Here is a 15,592-nt window from a genome sequence, read left to right on the forward strand (position 1 = left end):
CAACATATGACCTGCAAGCTGGGCAAAGGGTGCCTGGCTGAAGGAGTGCACATAACACACACAATGCAGACATGGCACACACTAGAGCATGAAGCGCCATCTGGCCCCGCTCTGACTCTGCAACACAAGGGCTGTGGGCTGCTGAACCACTGAGGGCTGAAAACAGCATGTGGCCAGGGCTGGGGCTGCACCAGGAGCGGATCTAAGACAAAAGTGCCCAAAACAGTTCAGAGCTCTCTCCAGCGAGTTCATTCTCTACCACTGGGAGCTTGCAGGCTCGTCCTGTGTCAGTTGCACAGCTTGTTACCCAGACCATGTCCCTGAGTGCCTGAAGGCAGCTGCCCCGATCAGTGATGCAGTGAGAGGGGCTGGCACTGCCTGGTGTCAGCCACTGGGCTGTTCCTCTGCACCCTGGCAGGCTTTGCACAAAATAGCCTGATCAGTTTGCTGAGCAGGAGCTCTGGAAGCCATGCTCTCTTTTATCCCTGCAGACACCGACCGAGCAGGGAATGCAGAGTGGCAGCCAAATGCTCTCCAGCTCTGCCAATGTTTTTGATGCCTTTCTGTTTCTCTGGTGGAGCTCAAACCAGCAGCTCCAGTATTTGTGAGAGGGGATGATGGGAACAGGCTCCCAGCCTTTTTTTTTTTTTATTCTCCACAAAGCAGCAAAGCCCAAGTTATCCCAGAAATCAAAACAGACACTGGCTCACTAAATCAACAGTGTCTGTGGCAAACCCAGAGACACACAGTCTGCAACTTCCCAAGCAGGGCCAGACTTGGTGAGACCACCCAGTCTTTGCAGGACCCTGAGAACACGGTCCTGTTGGGACCAGGACTGAATCCCATCTGCCTGCATAAATCTGATCCTAAATTCTCGCCAGGGTGCTGTGGTGCAGGCTGAGCTGTGCAATTTCTCCAGTCACATGCTGAGGAGCAGATTCAGAGCAAGACTCATGGTCTACAGGTCACAGCACAACTCATCCAGGATTCAGCTAAGGGAGTAGCGGTGCCCCGTGATCCCTTCAAAGCAGAACCCTTCTCCTCCTGCCACTTCTGGACAGGTAGCTTTGCTCTGCACTTGGGCAATTGATAAATGATTCTGTGAGCCTGGCTGAGAGCATGGCTACAGCTGGAGTAGGGGACTAGGGCTGGTTTCTGAGACAGCCCACCACAAGGGTGAATTAATACCTACCCACTTGTCAGCACAAGGTATTCAGGCCTGCACAGAACGGGAGCTGACTGCCAAACCAAAGCTGAGGAGCACAGTTTCTGCTCGAGGACTACATTAACATGGTATCTTTCAGTACTGAGTATCAGCTCTCTTAGAGCTGCCGGAGGTCAGCTAGCTACCTGTCATTCAGTCCAGGAATTACCAGGAAGAGTATCAAGGGCTCTCAGCAGTGGTAGAGAGGTAAACTGCACACTAATGCTCCTATTTGACATGCTAAGGGGTAAGCCTAAGAGCTGTATTGCAGGTCCTTAACAATGCAAGGTCCCTCATGGGATTCTGTCATTCTCAAAAGCACAGATACATACACAAATCTAAGTAGCTTTAAAAAAAAAATGTATTCCCAGTAATGTCCCCGAGGTTGCATATGCAGTTCTGCCTGCAGTAGAAGCAGCAGCACTAGAGCTCAGCTGAGAGTAGACCTGCAAGCCGGCTCTCACCTTTGATGGGGCATCATCTCCCTCCCTAGAAGATACGCTCTCTTTCCCAGATGATGCCAGCCAGTGCCACAAATTTGTCTGAAATCCTGCTTGAGATGCAACGATGAACAGCAGGAACAGCACTGAGAGCTCCCACCCTGGTGTTCCTCCTTTTGGTCAGGAACATTTGAAGTCCCTCCTCCATCCTCTTCTTCATCACTGCTGGTATCAGCAGGATGGTGCCGGTGGGAGAGAGGGATAGCGGAGGGACACCCACTGTACAAATCATAAAGTAGAATTTTAGCCCCAGGGCTGAGGCCGTGAGGCATGCTGCCGCCTTGCCCTCTCCTCCCTGGGTAGCAGGAGGTGAGGGCGGGCCCCGGGGGCGCGGGGAGCCCCGGGCAAGCCCTCCGGTAGATGGCATGCACGGGCCTAGCAAAGCGTCGCTGCGGCGATGGAGAGAAATCCGACACTGCCAGACACTCCCTTGGAAGAGCCAGGGGCCGAGCAGGAACCAGGAAATACAAGCTCTCCCTGTCCAGAAAACAATTCTGCTTCATGGAGGAAGGAGCGACATGGGCAACCTCTGCAGCTGCGGGCGACCACGGTGAGTACGGCATCGCCAGGTGTGGGGACGGCGGGCAGAGCTGCGGGCAGCCTGGGTGGAAGTTTGGGTGGACTTCGCAAGCTTTGCCTCCTTGCGCTGGGCCGGCCGGAGCTCCCGCCCGGCGCTCAGCCCTGCCGCTTGCCGACGCACACGGACACGGAGCGCAGGCGAGCCGCGGCGGGGGGTCACGGCGCCGCTGGGGCCGGGGCGGAGGCGGGAGGCTGCGGCAGCCCCTGCCTGCCAAAGGCAGGGTCGAGGGAGGCGAAGGGGCTTTGTTGCTCCCATCTCTCAGTCCAGACGGGCTGCGGCACCTCCTGGGACTGGCAGCTGGGGTTCCCGCAGCCGCGCCGGCAGCTGAGAATAGCTCAGTTCTGGGAAGGATCTAGGTAAAACTCCTGTCCTTGCCGCAGTGGTGTCCGGCCAGGTAGACGCCGTAAGGTGTCCCTTTGGCATACTGCGGGGTGCGCCCCTGGGGCAGTGCTGGCACTAAGGGCTGGTGGGTCATCTACCCCATCCTGCGCTCAGCTCCTCCGGCCTCTCTCCCTGCCTGCGTCTGTCCGGGCTTTATTTGCACTTGGGAAATTCTGGCCACGTTTTTCGGATGATGTTGCTCTTTCTCCCCGGGAGGGAGGATGACAGCTTAATCCCTCCTGGCTCATGTTGTGCCCCGGACCTCCTGCTTACAGAAAAAGGGCACAGTGGAGCATCATTCAGTGCCAAGTGGAAATATTTTCAGCTCTGAGCGTGGTACAAGGGGGAGAGCCATGAATATCAGATGAAGCTCCGAGGACATTCTCTCCAACACTGCATTTGTTAAAAGTATCAGGAATTTATAAGCGCTTTTTAATAATTACGAGAGGCACAGCATCACCTAGTGGCCGAAGCATAGGAGGAGGTTCAGGACACCGAGGTCCTTCCAACCTGAGCCCTGAGCTGGAGGGCAGAGGAGTTTGGGATTTAGGAACAGGAGCTGTAGGTGGGAGGGGGAAGGCTGGTTCTTGACATGTCCCTCACCAAAAGTCCCATTTTCCGCTTCCTCTACCCTGTGGCAGAGGGTGAATGAGGTACCCAGGGCATCAGCTTCATTACTGCAGTGGACAAGTGCCTGATTAGGGAATGTCTGGGGCACGGGCTGGTTCCCTTGAGCAGAGCTGCAGTTGCCAAGCTCACTACTGATGCTGTGTGGTGGGGAGAGCCTTGCCACAGCATGGACTTGCAAAGCCAGAAGCTCCGGAGCACAAACACGGCCGTTACAGCATATACTGTGGTGGCACTTCCATGTCCGGACGGTGCCAGGCCATGCACAAACATTTCTGCCTCTAGAAGGAAGTATAAACCAGAATCTGAAGGTCACTCATCTATGCAGGGCCAGGCAGGACAGCTGCTTTCTGCTCCATCTGAGGAGCAGCATGGTGGCAGGCTGGCTTCTCTGGGGCAACATCAAATTCTGCTCCCTCAAGGCTACTGGACCAGGACTCCTGTGTCCCACTTGATTTTTTTCCCAGAGGCTGCATGGAAAGTAAGAAGCTGGGATGGTATTTCTGCTGGTGGTGTCATTACTACCTTCTGGCAGATTCTTGCAGCAAAGGGCAAAGCTCTGGCCAAAGACCCTTTTGACCCCAACACCCTTGAGGGACTCAAGTGCTAACATCTGCCTTACAGACTGTGCAGCAAGGAGAAAGCAGAGCTCTCTCCCCAGCAGCATCATTTCCTGTCCTGCACATGGAAACACATGGGTGAGGAAGGGCTTCAGGCTCCCAGGCTGTCCCTGTGCTGCACAGGCTATTCAAACATGCTCTGGGCAAGGAGAGAGGAAGGCAAATGGGAATGTGCTGCTAACATGGGCTTGGGAGACACCTACAGAGGATCACAATCAAGAGCAGACTGGTGCACTGAAGCCCCACTGCAGAAGTTTGCATGATGCATAGGTTTGCCTTAGTGACAGAGGGAAGAAATGTGGTACTTAATTTTAGTTCAGGTGTTTCCAGGCACCTATACTGCTTTTACTTCTGTATATTTTCTCAGCACCACAGCTGTGTCACCAAAGAGCTAGGCTTCCTAAATAAAGCTGAGACTTACAAAAGGGCTCCAATGAGGTGGGCACCCACCTTCTCCTGGACAGAAGATCCTTGGCATGGTCACTACCGAAGCATGGGCCCTAAGGGAGACAGAGCAAAGAGCAAGAGACTGAGGAGGTTCCTGAAGTGTTTAAAGAAAAGTCATTACAGCAAATTTATTCACAGAAGAAAGTTACTGGTGTAGGAAAGCATGCCCTGAGGTCTGGGTACCTCTGCAAGTATGGCCCTGTGGAGGGCAGGACCCAGGTATTCTCACCACTTGGTTGAGTACTCAGGGCCACCGGTGTTCATGGACAGCAAAAGGTGCCAAAATTCATGACCCACTGTGAAGCAGGCTTGTGCAGGGCAGAAATCAGGTTGGCGTTGACATGGGGAAAGGGGAAGAAGCAATACAGAAGCAGGGACATGTGTGCTGTCATGCAGAATACAATGTGCTTCTAGCAGGCTGTTAGTTACAACATGCTTGACCTGGTTTTGAGAAGAGGGGAGAGGTTTGCTCTGCTCTCGTTTCCCTTGCCACATCCATCCTAATTACCGCAGATCTGAGGCTGGGAGATGCCGTCTCCTGCCTGGCTGTGATTAGCCTGCAGACAGCCTCGGAATAGCTCCAGCCTACACACTGGCTGCTGATGCACTCTCTGCAAAGGAAGGAAACCAAACCAAGCAAGAGCAGCTTGGAAAGCTGATACTGCAGCCTACTTACCGGGAAAGAGGATAGGGACCCTGCTGATTTTGCTTCAAATGGTGTTATTTTAATTACATTGCACAACGTACCTAAATGCTGTAAAGACACAAAGTGCCCTAGCACACAAGCCTTGACAAAGAGGGCCCTGGAGACCCCGCAAGCTCATAGAGAGAGTGGAAGAGAGAGCTGCAAAAGCCAAGTGAGAACCAGCACAAGACAAAGCAATGCTGCCTTGGGCTAGGCCCCTAAATCCTGGGGGCAGCCCCCCAGATTTTGTCCATCAAGGACTGGAAGGCCATTGGTGCCTCGGTGGGGCAGCTCACAGCAGAGACACGAGAAGCAGTGTTGGATCCTTGTGCACAGGAGCATGGCCACCCTGCCTTCCCCAAGGCTGCCTTTGACTTCCCAGGTCTAGCAAGTCTGGTTAATCATTACTGACCATTTTGAAGGTCTCCAAGTTCTTTGCCCGCATTCATGCTTTTTTTTTTTTGTTTTTGCCATTAGAGTGCAAAAGGCATTACTGCACACGCTGCCCTACTTACCCCCCCACTGAAACTGCCTCAGGCACTACTGCACTGTTCCCACCTGTGGCAGGACTCTCTGGCACATACAATGCTTCTTGGGAACCATCCATTAACTCTGTATCCCCATTAAAAGCACTAGCTGCCCACTTTCAGCTGCTGCCTGTGCTGCAGCAGAGACACAGACCTGTGTGAGACCCTCAGCTGCGCGGTGTGTTGTTTGGCAGCCAGCACCAGATGGACATGCGTATGCAGAAGGAGCCATACAAGGGCTGGCACCTGCTCTCCTCCAGCCCTCCGAGCGTGATGCAACGATAACATTTCCTTCGTGCATCTGGCCCAGAATGTGACACGTCTCTGCTCTGCCTGTGCTCCCCTGCCAGCACCACCCTGCAGGAGCTCAGCTCCTGGCTCTATTGTTACAGCTGGAATTAATTTGGCTCCTGTTCATTCCATGGCTGGAACATAGCTGTATTTGACTTGCCGCTTTCTGGTCACACAGGTACAGCTGAGATTAGGGTTTGTCTTGGCTTATATTATGTGCATAGCTTGTTTGGTTTGGTTGTGTTTTAAGTGGAAAATTGAGAACAGGAAAACTGTCTGAAACAGTAAATTAGCACAAGGTCTGCGCACAGCTGCTCCTTGGGCAAGGGGGCCAAAGCGCAGGGTATGGGGCTATCAAAGCATCTGGCCCTAAGAGAACATGCTCTGCACCCTGCATCATTGGTCATACAGTTGTGGAAATGTAGTTGCAATACTACAGTGAAATCTGTTCTTATTCTCTCTGATGCATGTGCATATTGGACAGCCAGGCAGGGCTGAAAGGCAAGGAGACTTGAGGGTGCCTGTGGGGTATGGCAGGTGTGTCACAGAAGAAGCAAACACATTCCCACATCTCCCCTTTGGACCTTTTTCCTGCAAGAGTCACTCAGGTTCTGGCTTAGCTCAATAACTGTTCTCTGAGATACTTTTTGAGCCTTCCTCATTACCCATAGATGTGGCGGCGTTTGGGTAGGTGGGGTGGTGCATTTGGGTTTGCATGTTATGAGAGCAGAGGCTGGCGCTTCTCAGGGCTGACATCTCTCTCTAATTTCAGGAATTGTCCTTCGCCTTTTAAAAGAAAGAAAGAAAAGCAAGGTAAGGATTTGTGAAAATGCTTTAGAGGACAAGAAGAGGTGGAGTGACTGAGACCCTGGTTAACTGACATTAGTCACTGCTGATTGTGAATTGGATCTCTGAGGCTGAGGTCCCCTCCTATACTCTTTTGTACGTAACCTTCCTCAAAATAAGTGGGGTAGAAGCAAGAGGCAAGATTTCTTTAAAACTTAAAGCAAGGGGTGTGACTTGCCAAGGGGGAGGGAAGGGATTTCAACGATATCTTTAAAATACTAGAGCCTCACATCAAAACACATGTGAGTACTCTCAAGTGGCAGCATAGCAGAAGTTGCATCAAACTTCTGAAAGCGCTGCAAACATCCGCCTGACATCAGTCTTCCAGAATAAAATGCATTCCCTAAGTAGCCCGCTTGTGTCCTGTGGCTTTTGGATCATGCTGGGCAAAATATCTTTGCCAGACAGCAAAGGAAATAACAAAGTTAAAACAGGATCTGACTTCTCCAAGGGCCTGACAAGGAAGCTCTGTATGCTGTCTGCTGTCCTAGGTTCTGCCAAGAACATTGCGGTCCATAGCATGTTGTCATCCTGGGAAACCTTATTTTTTCCAAAGAAACAAGCCCAGACTTTCTTCTTGGAGGCAGGCCTCAGAGACAGCATTAGGGTTGAGGGTGTCAGATGAGGTGGAAGTTTGATTTGTGTCCAGTGGGGAGAGCCCATGGGCCAGACGCTGCATTTCTGCATTCAAAGGTGGAACAATAAACAGTTGTGTTAACCTGATCCGCTGGTGTTTCTTTTTCAGGAACTAATGTGAGACATGAGAACCAACAGCATCAGCCTGGCAGGAAGGTAAACAGCTTCACAGAGTTGTTTTCCTAACTGTATATTGAGAAGACAGAGCTGACCACCACTTCCTGGGCTTGATGGGTTGGGAGGATATGGGGCAGCTTATTCAGAGGCATGAATCGTTTCATTCTGGTTCCATAGTTGTGGGACCAATGTGCATTGCTGTGCAGTGATGTGGGCCCATTTTTTTTTCCCCTAAAGTGCAGTGGAAGCAGTAGGATGAAATGTTTCTCTGAGCCTGAGGTGTCAGAGGGCTGGATGGCACTGGGGGCAGTGTGCAGGGTGTCTCTGCCTGGTCTGGGGAAGGCATGTATAGCAGCAGCCCTGAGAGCTGACCTTCCAGAGCTCTTTCTCCCCAAAGGCTCCAACATATGAAGACGTCCCTGAGTTTCCTGTCTACGCCACCGTGAGTAAACCCAAGAGTGTGAAGCAGGATGACAGCATTCATTATGCAGACATCCAAGTGTTCACCAAGGTCCGGGAGCGCTCTGCAGCAGAGGTGAAGAACTTACAAATGCAGAATGCCACAGAGTATGCCACCCTCAACTTTCCCCGGCCCAGGCTGAAATATGACAGTAAGAATGGGACCCTGGTATAAAAGGCTTGATGGCCTCCTTCAGCAGCAAAAGGATTTCAGACTTAGAGATGCTGTAGATGCAAGCTAACCTCATGGACACATCAAGCCTCCCTAAGAAACTGCAGAGAGGTTGTGTCTGCCACCTGCATTTCCCTTTGGAGGACACAGACAGATTTATTCTCACATGATGAGTAGGTTCCTATCTGATTCTGCCAACAAAAAAACACCTCTTCCCCTTGGAAGAGTTGCCTCTGAAGCTGACAACCCATCTCTTCTCAGCACTGTGAGAAGACAGAGCCGCACCTCGGCTGATGAAGGCTAAAACCTCAGATCAGAGCTGCAGTGAGAAAGTTCCTGCTGTGGCAAAGGACCAGCTGAGTGCTGCTCTATAGATGGGGGAACAATACTGGGACAAGGGAAATGTTGCCACAAGATTTTATGTCAATGTTAAGAAAATTCTGCAATATGCAGAATGACATGTGGATGATCCTGTGAAGAAATGGCATGAAACTTTTAACAGTATCTACTGCAATGTCTTCCCCCAACACCTGCCACTGTAACTTCAGTCATGCACTATGTGCAACCCCTTTTCTCAAAAAGCAGTGTTTTATAACCATGCACAGCACACTAAGACCAAGGCCAGAATTGCAGAATTAACTGAGAGGTACAGAACAATTTGTTTCACTGAAGGGCTGTACAGATACGCATCCCTACCCCAACATCCACAGAAGTGAGTAGTGAGTTCTTGGCCCTGACTGGAAATGAAACAAGGAAAATTTGCAACTTAACTGCGAGGCAGCCATTTAAAACCCACTGCCTATATTTAGGGTACTTACCCAGTCCTTAGAGTGCAGCAGCTGTCTGCATGCCTGAGATACTGGGAATGAATCCTGGTCAATTTTAAAGAGGGCTTTGGACTCTTCCTCCATTTTTTCTTATTTCATACTGTCAGCCTTAGTTACAAAACCCAGTAACACAAAGCACACACCACGTGGTGTTTTCTGCTAACCACCCAGATACACCTTTGAGAATTAGTTTATGGATTTAAAATAGTGTAAGTAATGCTGTATAGCAGTCGTCAAAAAGGCTTCTGCCACTGGACTGAATTTGGCAGTTGCAGCACTGGCAGTTGAACAGGGCTCCCAAGCACTATCTTCAGGCACTGAATCAATGTTTGGCACATTGTGTCTGCATAGCTAAATGCAGATTGTGGGACAATGCGTTTATTGCCAGTGTTTAAAATGGACATCCTGGTACATTTTATAAACATACATAATTTTGCATGTTATGGCCCAGCTAAATGTAAAAAGCATGAAGGAGTTTCTGCTCATTACAAAAAATAAAACTGGTATGGACAGTGTTTAGTAAGATGCAAGCGTTTTGAGGACCAATCCTACAATCTTTCTACCTTTTTGCCTGTGCAATCCAGTAGACCTCAGCAGGGCTCTTGTAAGGTCTGCAGTAAAAGGCAGACCATTTATAATGGGTACGAGATTATGTTATTGGAAAGGCTGGCTCTTTGGAGTGCCAAGGATTCCCCTTTCTGCTGCTCCAGGTTCCTTGCTGTACTCCATGTCCAGCATGAAAACCTGTCCTTCGGACCGAGGAGGACTGAATGGGCACAGGATTTACTTAGAAGAATGTGTCAGGGAGTCATGGGACACTTTAGCTCTCAGTTCCGCTAGCCCAGCTGTCAGATTGACTGCCAGATCTGGTTCATGCTGGGCAGCAGTTATGTACCTCTTTGCACCTAATCGCTGGTACAAGAACTAGAAAGGGACACTGGTTTCAGTTCTAGTCAAGCCCTCCGTGCCATAGGAATAAATTGCATTTTTTAGAAGTATTATTAAATATGGACTATAGTTCAGGAGACACAAGGTTTTCTAGAAGGTGCAGACTCCCAACAGGTCATCTTTAAAAACAATTTAAGTGAAACAGCCCGTTATTGCAGCGGCATGCACAGCGTGTGGTACTGAAGTTTCTCCTCACCCAGCAGGAGAGCTGGGGACAGGGACAGCAAGCTGCACAGACACTAAGGTCAAGCTCCTGGGCCCAGAAGGGTGTAAATTTGCACATCCATCAAGTTAAACCAGTTTTGCCGTGGACATAGGTAGGACTGGGTTTGGCTCAGAGGAACTTGCTTTCACTTAGTCATTGTCACCTAGTTCTGTTGATCTGTGGATCAGCCCTTTTGTATTGTGAACGAATGGGAGCTACAGTAAAAACTCTCTTTTAATGAGTGCCTCAAAACCTGGAATAGCAGTGTATCTCCTGTTCCCTAAGGAGCTCCATCTTCCATACGTAGCTAGCACTTGGTGTTTCTGGAAGTACAGCATATCTTAGAGATAATCAAATGCTCTGCATAGGAACAGGAGTAGTAACAGTAATTTTGCCTGTTTTCCAGGCCTTGAATAGATAAAATGTGAAAGCCGCGTGTTCTGCAATAAACATTTTTCAAAAGGACTTGTTTTGCGCTGAATATTAAAAGCTTCCAACAGCGTATCTCCTGCGTTCCCCGAGGTTGTTATATTTAGGTGTTAAACGAGTGTTAACGTATCAAATGTTCCTTAAAGACGTCGTTTTCCGTTTTAACGAGCAGATTCGCACTTTTTTGGGAGCCGCTGGCCCGCTGGCCGCAACGGGGCTGGGGGGGGCTGTGGGGGCGCAGTGGCGGCCCCGGCTGCGGGTCTGCAGAGCCGGGGCCGGGGCTGGGGCTGGGGCTGGGGCTGGGGCTGGGGCCAGCGGGAGGGCTCCTCGCTCTCCGGCCGCCCGATGCGGGTGGACATGCCGCTGCTGCAGACTAACGCCTTGTACCGGAGCAGCCCGGCGACTGCCGACCGCCGCTTCTCCCCGCCTGCTCCCGGGCCCCGAGCCCCGGTTTCCCCCCCCGGCTGCGGGCGGACCCGGTGCAGCCGGGCGGGGCCTGCTCGGGGCCGCCCCGTCCCGCCCCCGTCTCCATGGCAAGCGGCGCCGCGCCGCGGCTGGGCCCGCGCCGGGCGCAGGTAGGGCGGCAGGGCGCGGGGCCCTGGCGGGGTGGGCCCGGCACTCCACCCCACGGGGACCCTGTTTTTCCCTCTGCCACCCCCGCCCCAGGGGCCCCTCAGACCCCGGGACCGCCCTGCTCCTGGGGATGGCGGCCCGATCCCGATACCCCAGTCCCCCGCCCAGGGCCCACCGTTCCCCGTCCCCGGGTCTCGCCCTGCTCCTGGCGATCCCCATGCTGCGACCCCTCCCGGGGCCGACCCCGCTTCCAGAGACACCTGGGGCCACACAGCCCCTCCGAGGCCCCACACCCTGTGGCTCCCCTGCTCACTCGCTCTTAGCCCTGCTTTGCAGAACGGGCCCCAAAATACCTCCACCCCAGCAGGTTCAGCAACCTGTCTTGGCTCTGCCCGTGTTACCCGTCTTGTCCTACCCCTGATGATTCGTCCCTAGAGATGTACCAGGATGACACAACCCAGATAATAGTGACCATCTGCCTAAGGGTTACACTCCTGCCCACCTTTAAATGATTATTAAAAGCAGTGATTCCTAATGTAGTTCAGTTTTTCTCAAGGAATCTTACCATTATCCATTCTGTTAACTCTTCCAAACTCCCCCACCTTTCCCTTCACCAGACTTCACTCCAGACTTCTAAAAGAAGACTAAGCAAAGAAAATACAGATTACCAGAAAATTCCTAAATATAAATGTCAGTACGCGAAAGTTTCCTAAAAATATTTATGAATCTTTGCTGTCTGGGCTAAATGCACTGAATCCAGTAACACTCTGGATGTTTGACGCTAGGGACCAGTACAGCTTTGGCTGGCATTTTTGACTTCTGTTGAATTTGGATTCCCCCTCCACAAATGGGAAGAGATAATTAGATCCTGTAGCAATGTAAGCCAATGTAATGAGGAATCTTTTTTACATGTGTTTCAAGGGAATTCTGGCTACCATACATACTTCACATGTGGAAGAAAATACAAAAATGTGTAGATTTCCCTAAGACCGTAGCCCTCAGATACAGTTTTTGCAAGCAATTGAAAGAAGGTGGCAACTTCCCTCCTTTGTTCTAGTTATATTTGGACATTTCGTTGGTAAGTCTGTTCTCCCTCTAAGAAAATTCTTGCCTTTGTATTTAATACATTTCCTTCTCCCCCTCAGGCTTCAAGGGGGGAGTGCTGGTGCAGTCCCCTTGGCACTGAGCTGAGCTGTGGCATCCAGCATGGGAACTCTGATGGACATGGTGCCCCAACACACATCCCAGCCCGCTGCATCCTCTGTGAGTTTCCAGGAGTCCTTTTTTGTGTCTGACCTCTGTTTTGAATGCTTGGTGGGGAGGTTGGGAGAGGACACTCAGTGACACAAAGGCATTAGTTACATTAGACAGCTCTTTTTGCTGTTACTGCAGTGATGGCCTCACAAACCTCACAGCCTTTGTTTCTGAATCAGCCTCACTTGCTTTTATTTCTCCAACCAAAATTTTATTTGCAAGACCTGAACTGTGGCCATTGATCTTTCTCTCTTTCTCAAGAGCTGAGAAGAGAAATAATCAGACAATGTTGATAAAGTGCCTTAAAATCCTTGGATGGGAGTCTTGAAGGCTTATGTGTTAATACTGGTGGTGCTGCTGTGGCACGACGACAGTCTCATCACACCGCCAAGAAACGGAGCAGTTAACAGGGCTTTGTCATGCGCCTTGCCCGGAATTCAACACGGGCAAGTACAAGGGTTAGGGTTATGCTGAAACTGACCAGGAGAGGGCAATGCCACCAACCAAACTACCATCCACATGTTTGTTTTGAAGGTCACTCACACTAGGAACAGTTGGTGCGGACATACTTTTGATGTCACTGCCCCCTGCCCTTCATTTTGGAATCATCTTCAGGGAGCATTATGAAGCATTAGTTTTAGTGAGAGGCTGTTTTTGTTTGCTTCTTGCAAAGATAACATTCAAAGGCATCTATTACGACATTATAAAACTGAAAGAAAAATATGAATCCCGCTACAAGAAACTTGACATTTAAGAGTGAAACACAAAGATGGGAGAACAAGCACTTAATTTTTAAAAGGGATTTTCAGCACACGCATACACCCAAGATGCATTTTTGTTACCACAATAAACAGAAGAATGGCTCAGCGTGCTCTGCCTCTCAGTCTAGCTATCAGAAATGGCCTAGTTTCTATTCTCTGACATATTGTCAAAGTGAAGCAGTTCTGTTTCAAGGATAAGAAACCCCACATAGGAGGAAATCTTTGATGACAAAATCTCTGATGGAAAACATACTGTGAGCAGGCCTGTACTTGAACCTGGCATGTATAATGTGAACACTTTGCCTTTCACTGCATTGGTGTTCTTGTAGGCAGAAGTTCTGTAACAGGTATATGAGGCTGAAAATGATCACCTGAATTTCGGACTTCAGTCCCAGCTTTTCTTGGTTGATCCAAAAAGGCAGGCAAGATAGGGCGTCTGGCTTGAATAGTCTCTCCAATCCAAACCAACTTCTTCACAGTTTCCCCAATATGTTCAGCTGAGATAGTATTTCTGCATTTCTCAGGGATGTCACTACTGTACTATGGGTGACACATCTGGCGTTAAGTCCTCTGATTTATTCCAGGAAATAGGGGTATAGGGCGTAGGGGTGAGAGAAATGCTTCTCAGTGCTAATAACTACATGTGGGTTTTTTGTCATTTGCTGTATTTGGTTGGCCTATGAGAAATTGCCCTTCTCTAGACCACATTGACTATTGTATCTGTTATACATATATAGATCCATCACTATGTTTCTGAAAGGAAGTCCAGGATGCTTTGTGTGGTTTATATGCAAAGCCAGCTGCTCAATCAATGTGGCTGATAGCCCCCTCACCATCATGCTGTGTAATGTGACCTGCTATGCAATAGCATGGGGAGCACACTGTGATTGAAGGATGTGTTACGTATCTCTTAGGACCGCTAAGGTGTAACTGGAGATGGTGCTACAGAGAGCTTGTGCAGGGACCTTGGAATTGGTTTGAGTACAGATGATCAAATAGCCATGTCCCGCTTCTGAACAAATGTAGTCTGTATCCTTGCCAGACTAGAGATACCTGCCAAGACCTAACATACAAGCTCTATGGACAAATGCAGGTTGCACTGCAAGCAGTGACTTAATGGCAGTCTCTCTATCCTGCAGTTGCCCAAATGTGTTGTAGTACTTACAGGGTGGAGCACAAATGTTAAAAGTGCTTCACTGTTGCCTATCACTAATGTGACAGGATACCTACTAAACGCCACTGAGGTGGACCACGGTAAACAAACTGGTATCATGATTTAAACAGTACATTTTACATTGAAATCCTGTTTGTGCTTTGCCTTTCTATGCTGTTTGCACAGATTATCTCTTTATTCTTTTTTTTATGTATTTTTTGAATCCTGTAAATTTGGGTTATGTCTCCAGTGTAAAGTCTGTGGCTAGGGACTGCCTGCCATTGGCTTCTCTGCTTCTCAAAGGACAAGGGTAAATATCTAGAGCTTGCAGGGATTATGAGCATAAAATACTTAATCTGCTATCAAATTCATAAGACAAATTATAAAACAATCAGAGAACAGCTAACAGCCATCTGCAACCTCTCTGTGCATTCACAGTGCATTTGATTTTACTTCAGTATATCTGGAGTTATTTTTTTTTTTGTTCCAGAAATCAAAGTGGTATCGGGAAGGGATGATCTGAGCCTCCTGATTAGTTAATATTAGAAGTCTTCTATGAATGTGTTTACTACATAGCACTGAAAAACAGATAATAATTTTTTTTGTTTGTTTGCAATTATTAGTCAAGAATGGCATTATAAAGTCCACAGAAAAGGCTTAGAGTGTGTTTTGTGGTTGTTGGGGTTTGGTTTCTGGTTTTGGGGTTTTTTTTTGTTTTTTTTTTTTTTTAAATTAGGTCACTTTCTGTCTGATGGGGAAACCACTTATTCAGTTTTCTTATGAAATTTTATTGAAATTGCAAAGGCATAAGCTACTTGATTACATCACAAAAAATAGGGATAAATATTTATTGCTGTCTATTTAATGGTATTTTGAGTCTCAAAAGTAAGCTAGCTCAAGGCACTAACCACCAGCATTGCCAGCTTACAAGACTTTATGCAAAGCCTCGCAGTGATCTGTTGTTTTGCTTAACAGATATGATATTACAAATAATGAAAACATAAAAATCTCAATTCCCACTGAATTATGAAAAGTAGGGAAGGCAAACATGAAAACATAATTTTCAAAATGTCATGGAGGCATGGGGGCTGACTCCTTTTTGAATGACTTGGGTTAGTTAGAGAGGGAAATACCCGTTGCGTGTCTTTCTGTATTTTAGCTGCATCTCCATATGTGACAGGGTAAAATGGTAAAATTATGCAATTGCATTTTCCTCCACATGCTTCAACACGTAGGCAGAAAAACATGTTTATTTTTAAATGTGTCTATCACTTAGAAATGCATTGAAATCTGAAGGCACAATCTGATATCGTTGGCAGTACTTGCAGCATTGCTCTGTGTACTGGCAGC

General features: G+C 48.9%; 2 protein-coding genes across 3 annotated transcripts in view; one reads left to right on the forward strand and one right to left on the reverse strand.

Moving 5' to 3' along the window:
• CRYAB (crystallin alpha B) overlaps nucleotides 1–15,592 on the reverse strand; it is a 278,708-nt gene that overhangs the window by 8,749 nt on the left and 254,367 nt on the right. The gene's annotated exons all lie outside the window — the stretch shown is intronic.
• LOC309680324 (uncharacterized protein C11orf52 homolog) lies at nucleotides 2,223–8,095 on the forward strand (the record flags this gene model as incomplete). Of its 2 annotated transcripts, XM_082493888.1 has the most annotated exons (4): nucleotides 2,223–2,254; nucleotides 6,635–6,675; nucleotides 7,454–7,500; nucleotides 7,859–8,095. In XM_082493888.1, the coding sequence occupies 4 exons, from the start codon at nucleotides 2,223–2,225 to the stop codon at nucleotides 8,093–8,095; spliced, it is 357 nt and encodes a 118-aa protein (XP_082350014.1). The 2 variants fall into 2 exon arrangements, 1 of the variants encoding a protein (XP_082350014.1); XR_014269926.1 differs by lacking the exons at nucleotides 2,223–2,254; nucleotides 6,635–6,675 and having other exon boundaries at nucleotides 6,897–7,500; nucleotides 7,699–7,895.

Source organism: Vanellus vanellus (genome assembly GCF_965231255.1).
Source record: "Vanellus vanellus genome assembly, chromosome: 21".
In the NCBI taxonomy this organism is placed as follows: domain Eukaryota; kingdom Metazoa; phylum Chordata; class Aves; order Charadriiformes; family Charadriidae; genus Vanellus; species Vanellus vanellus.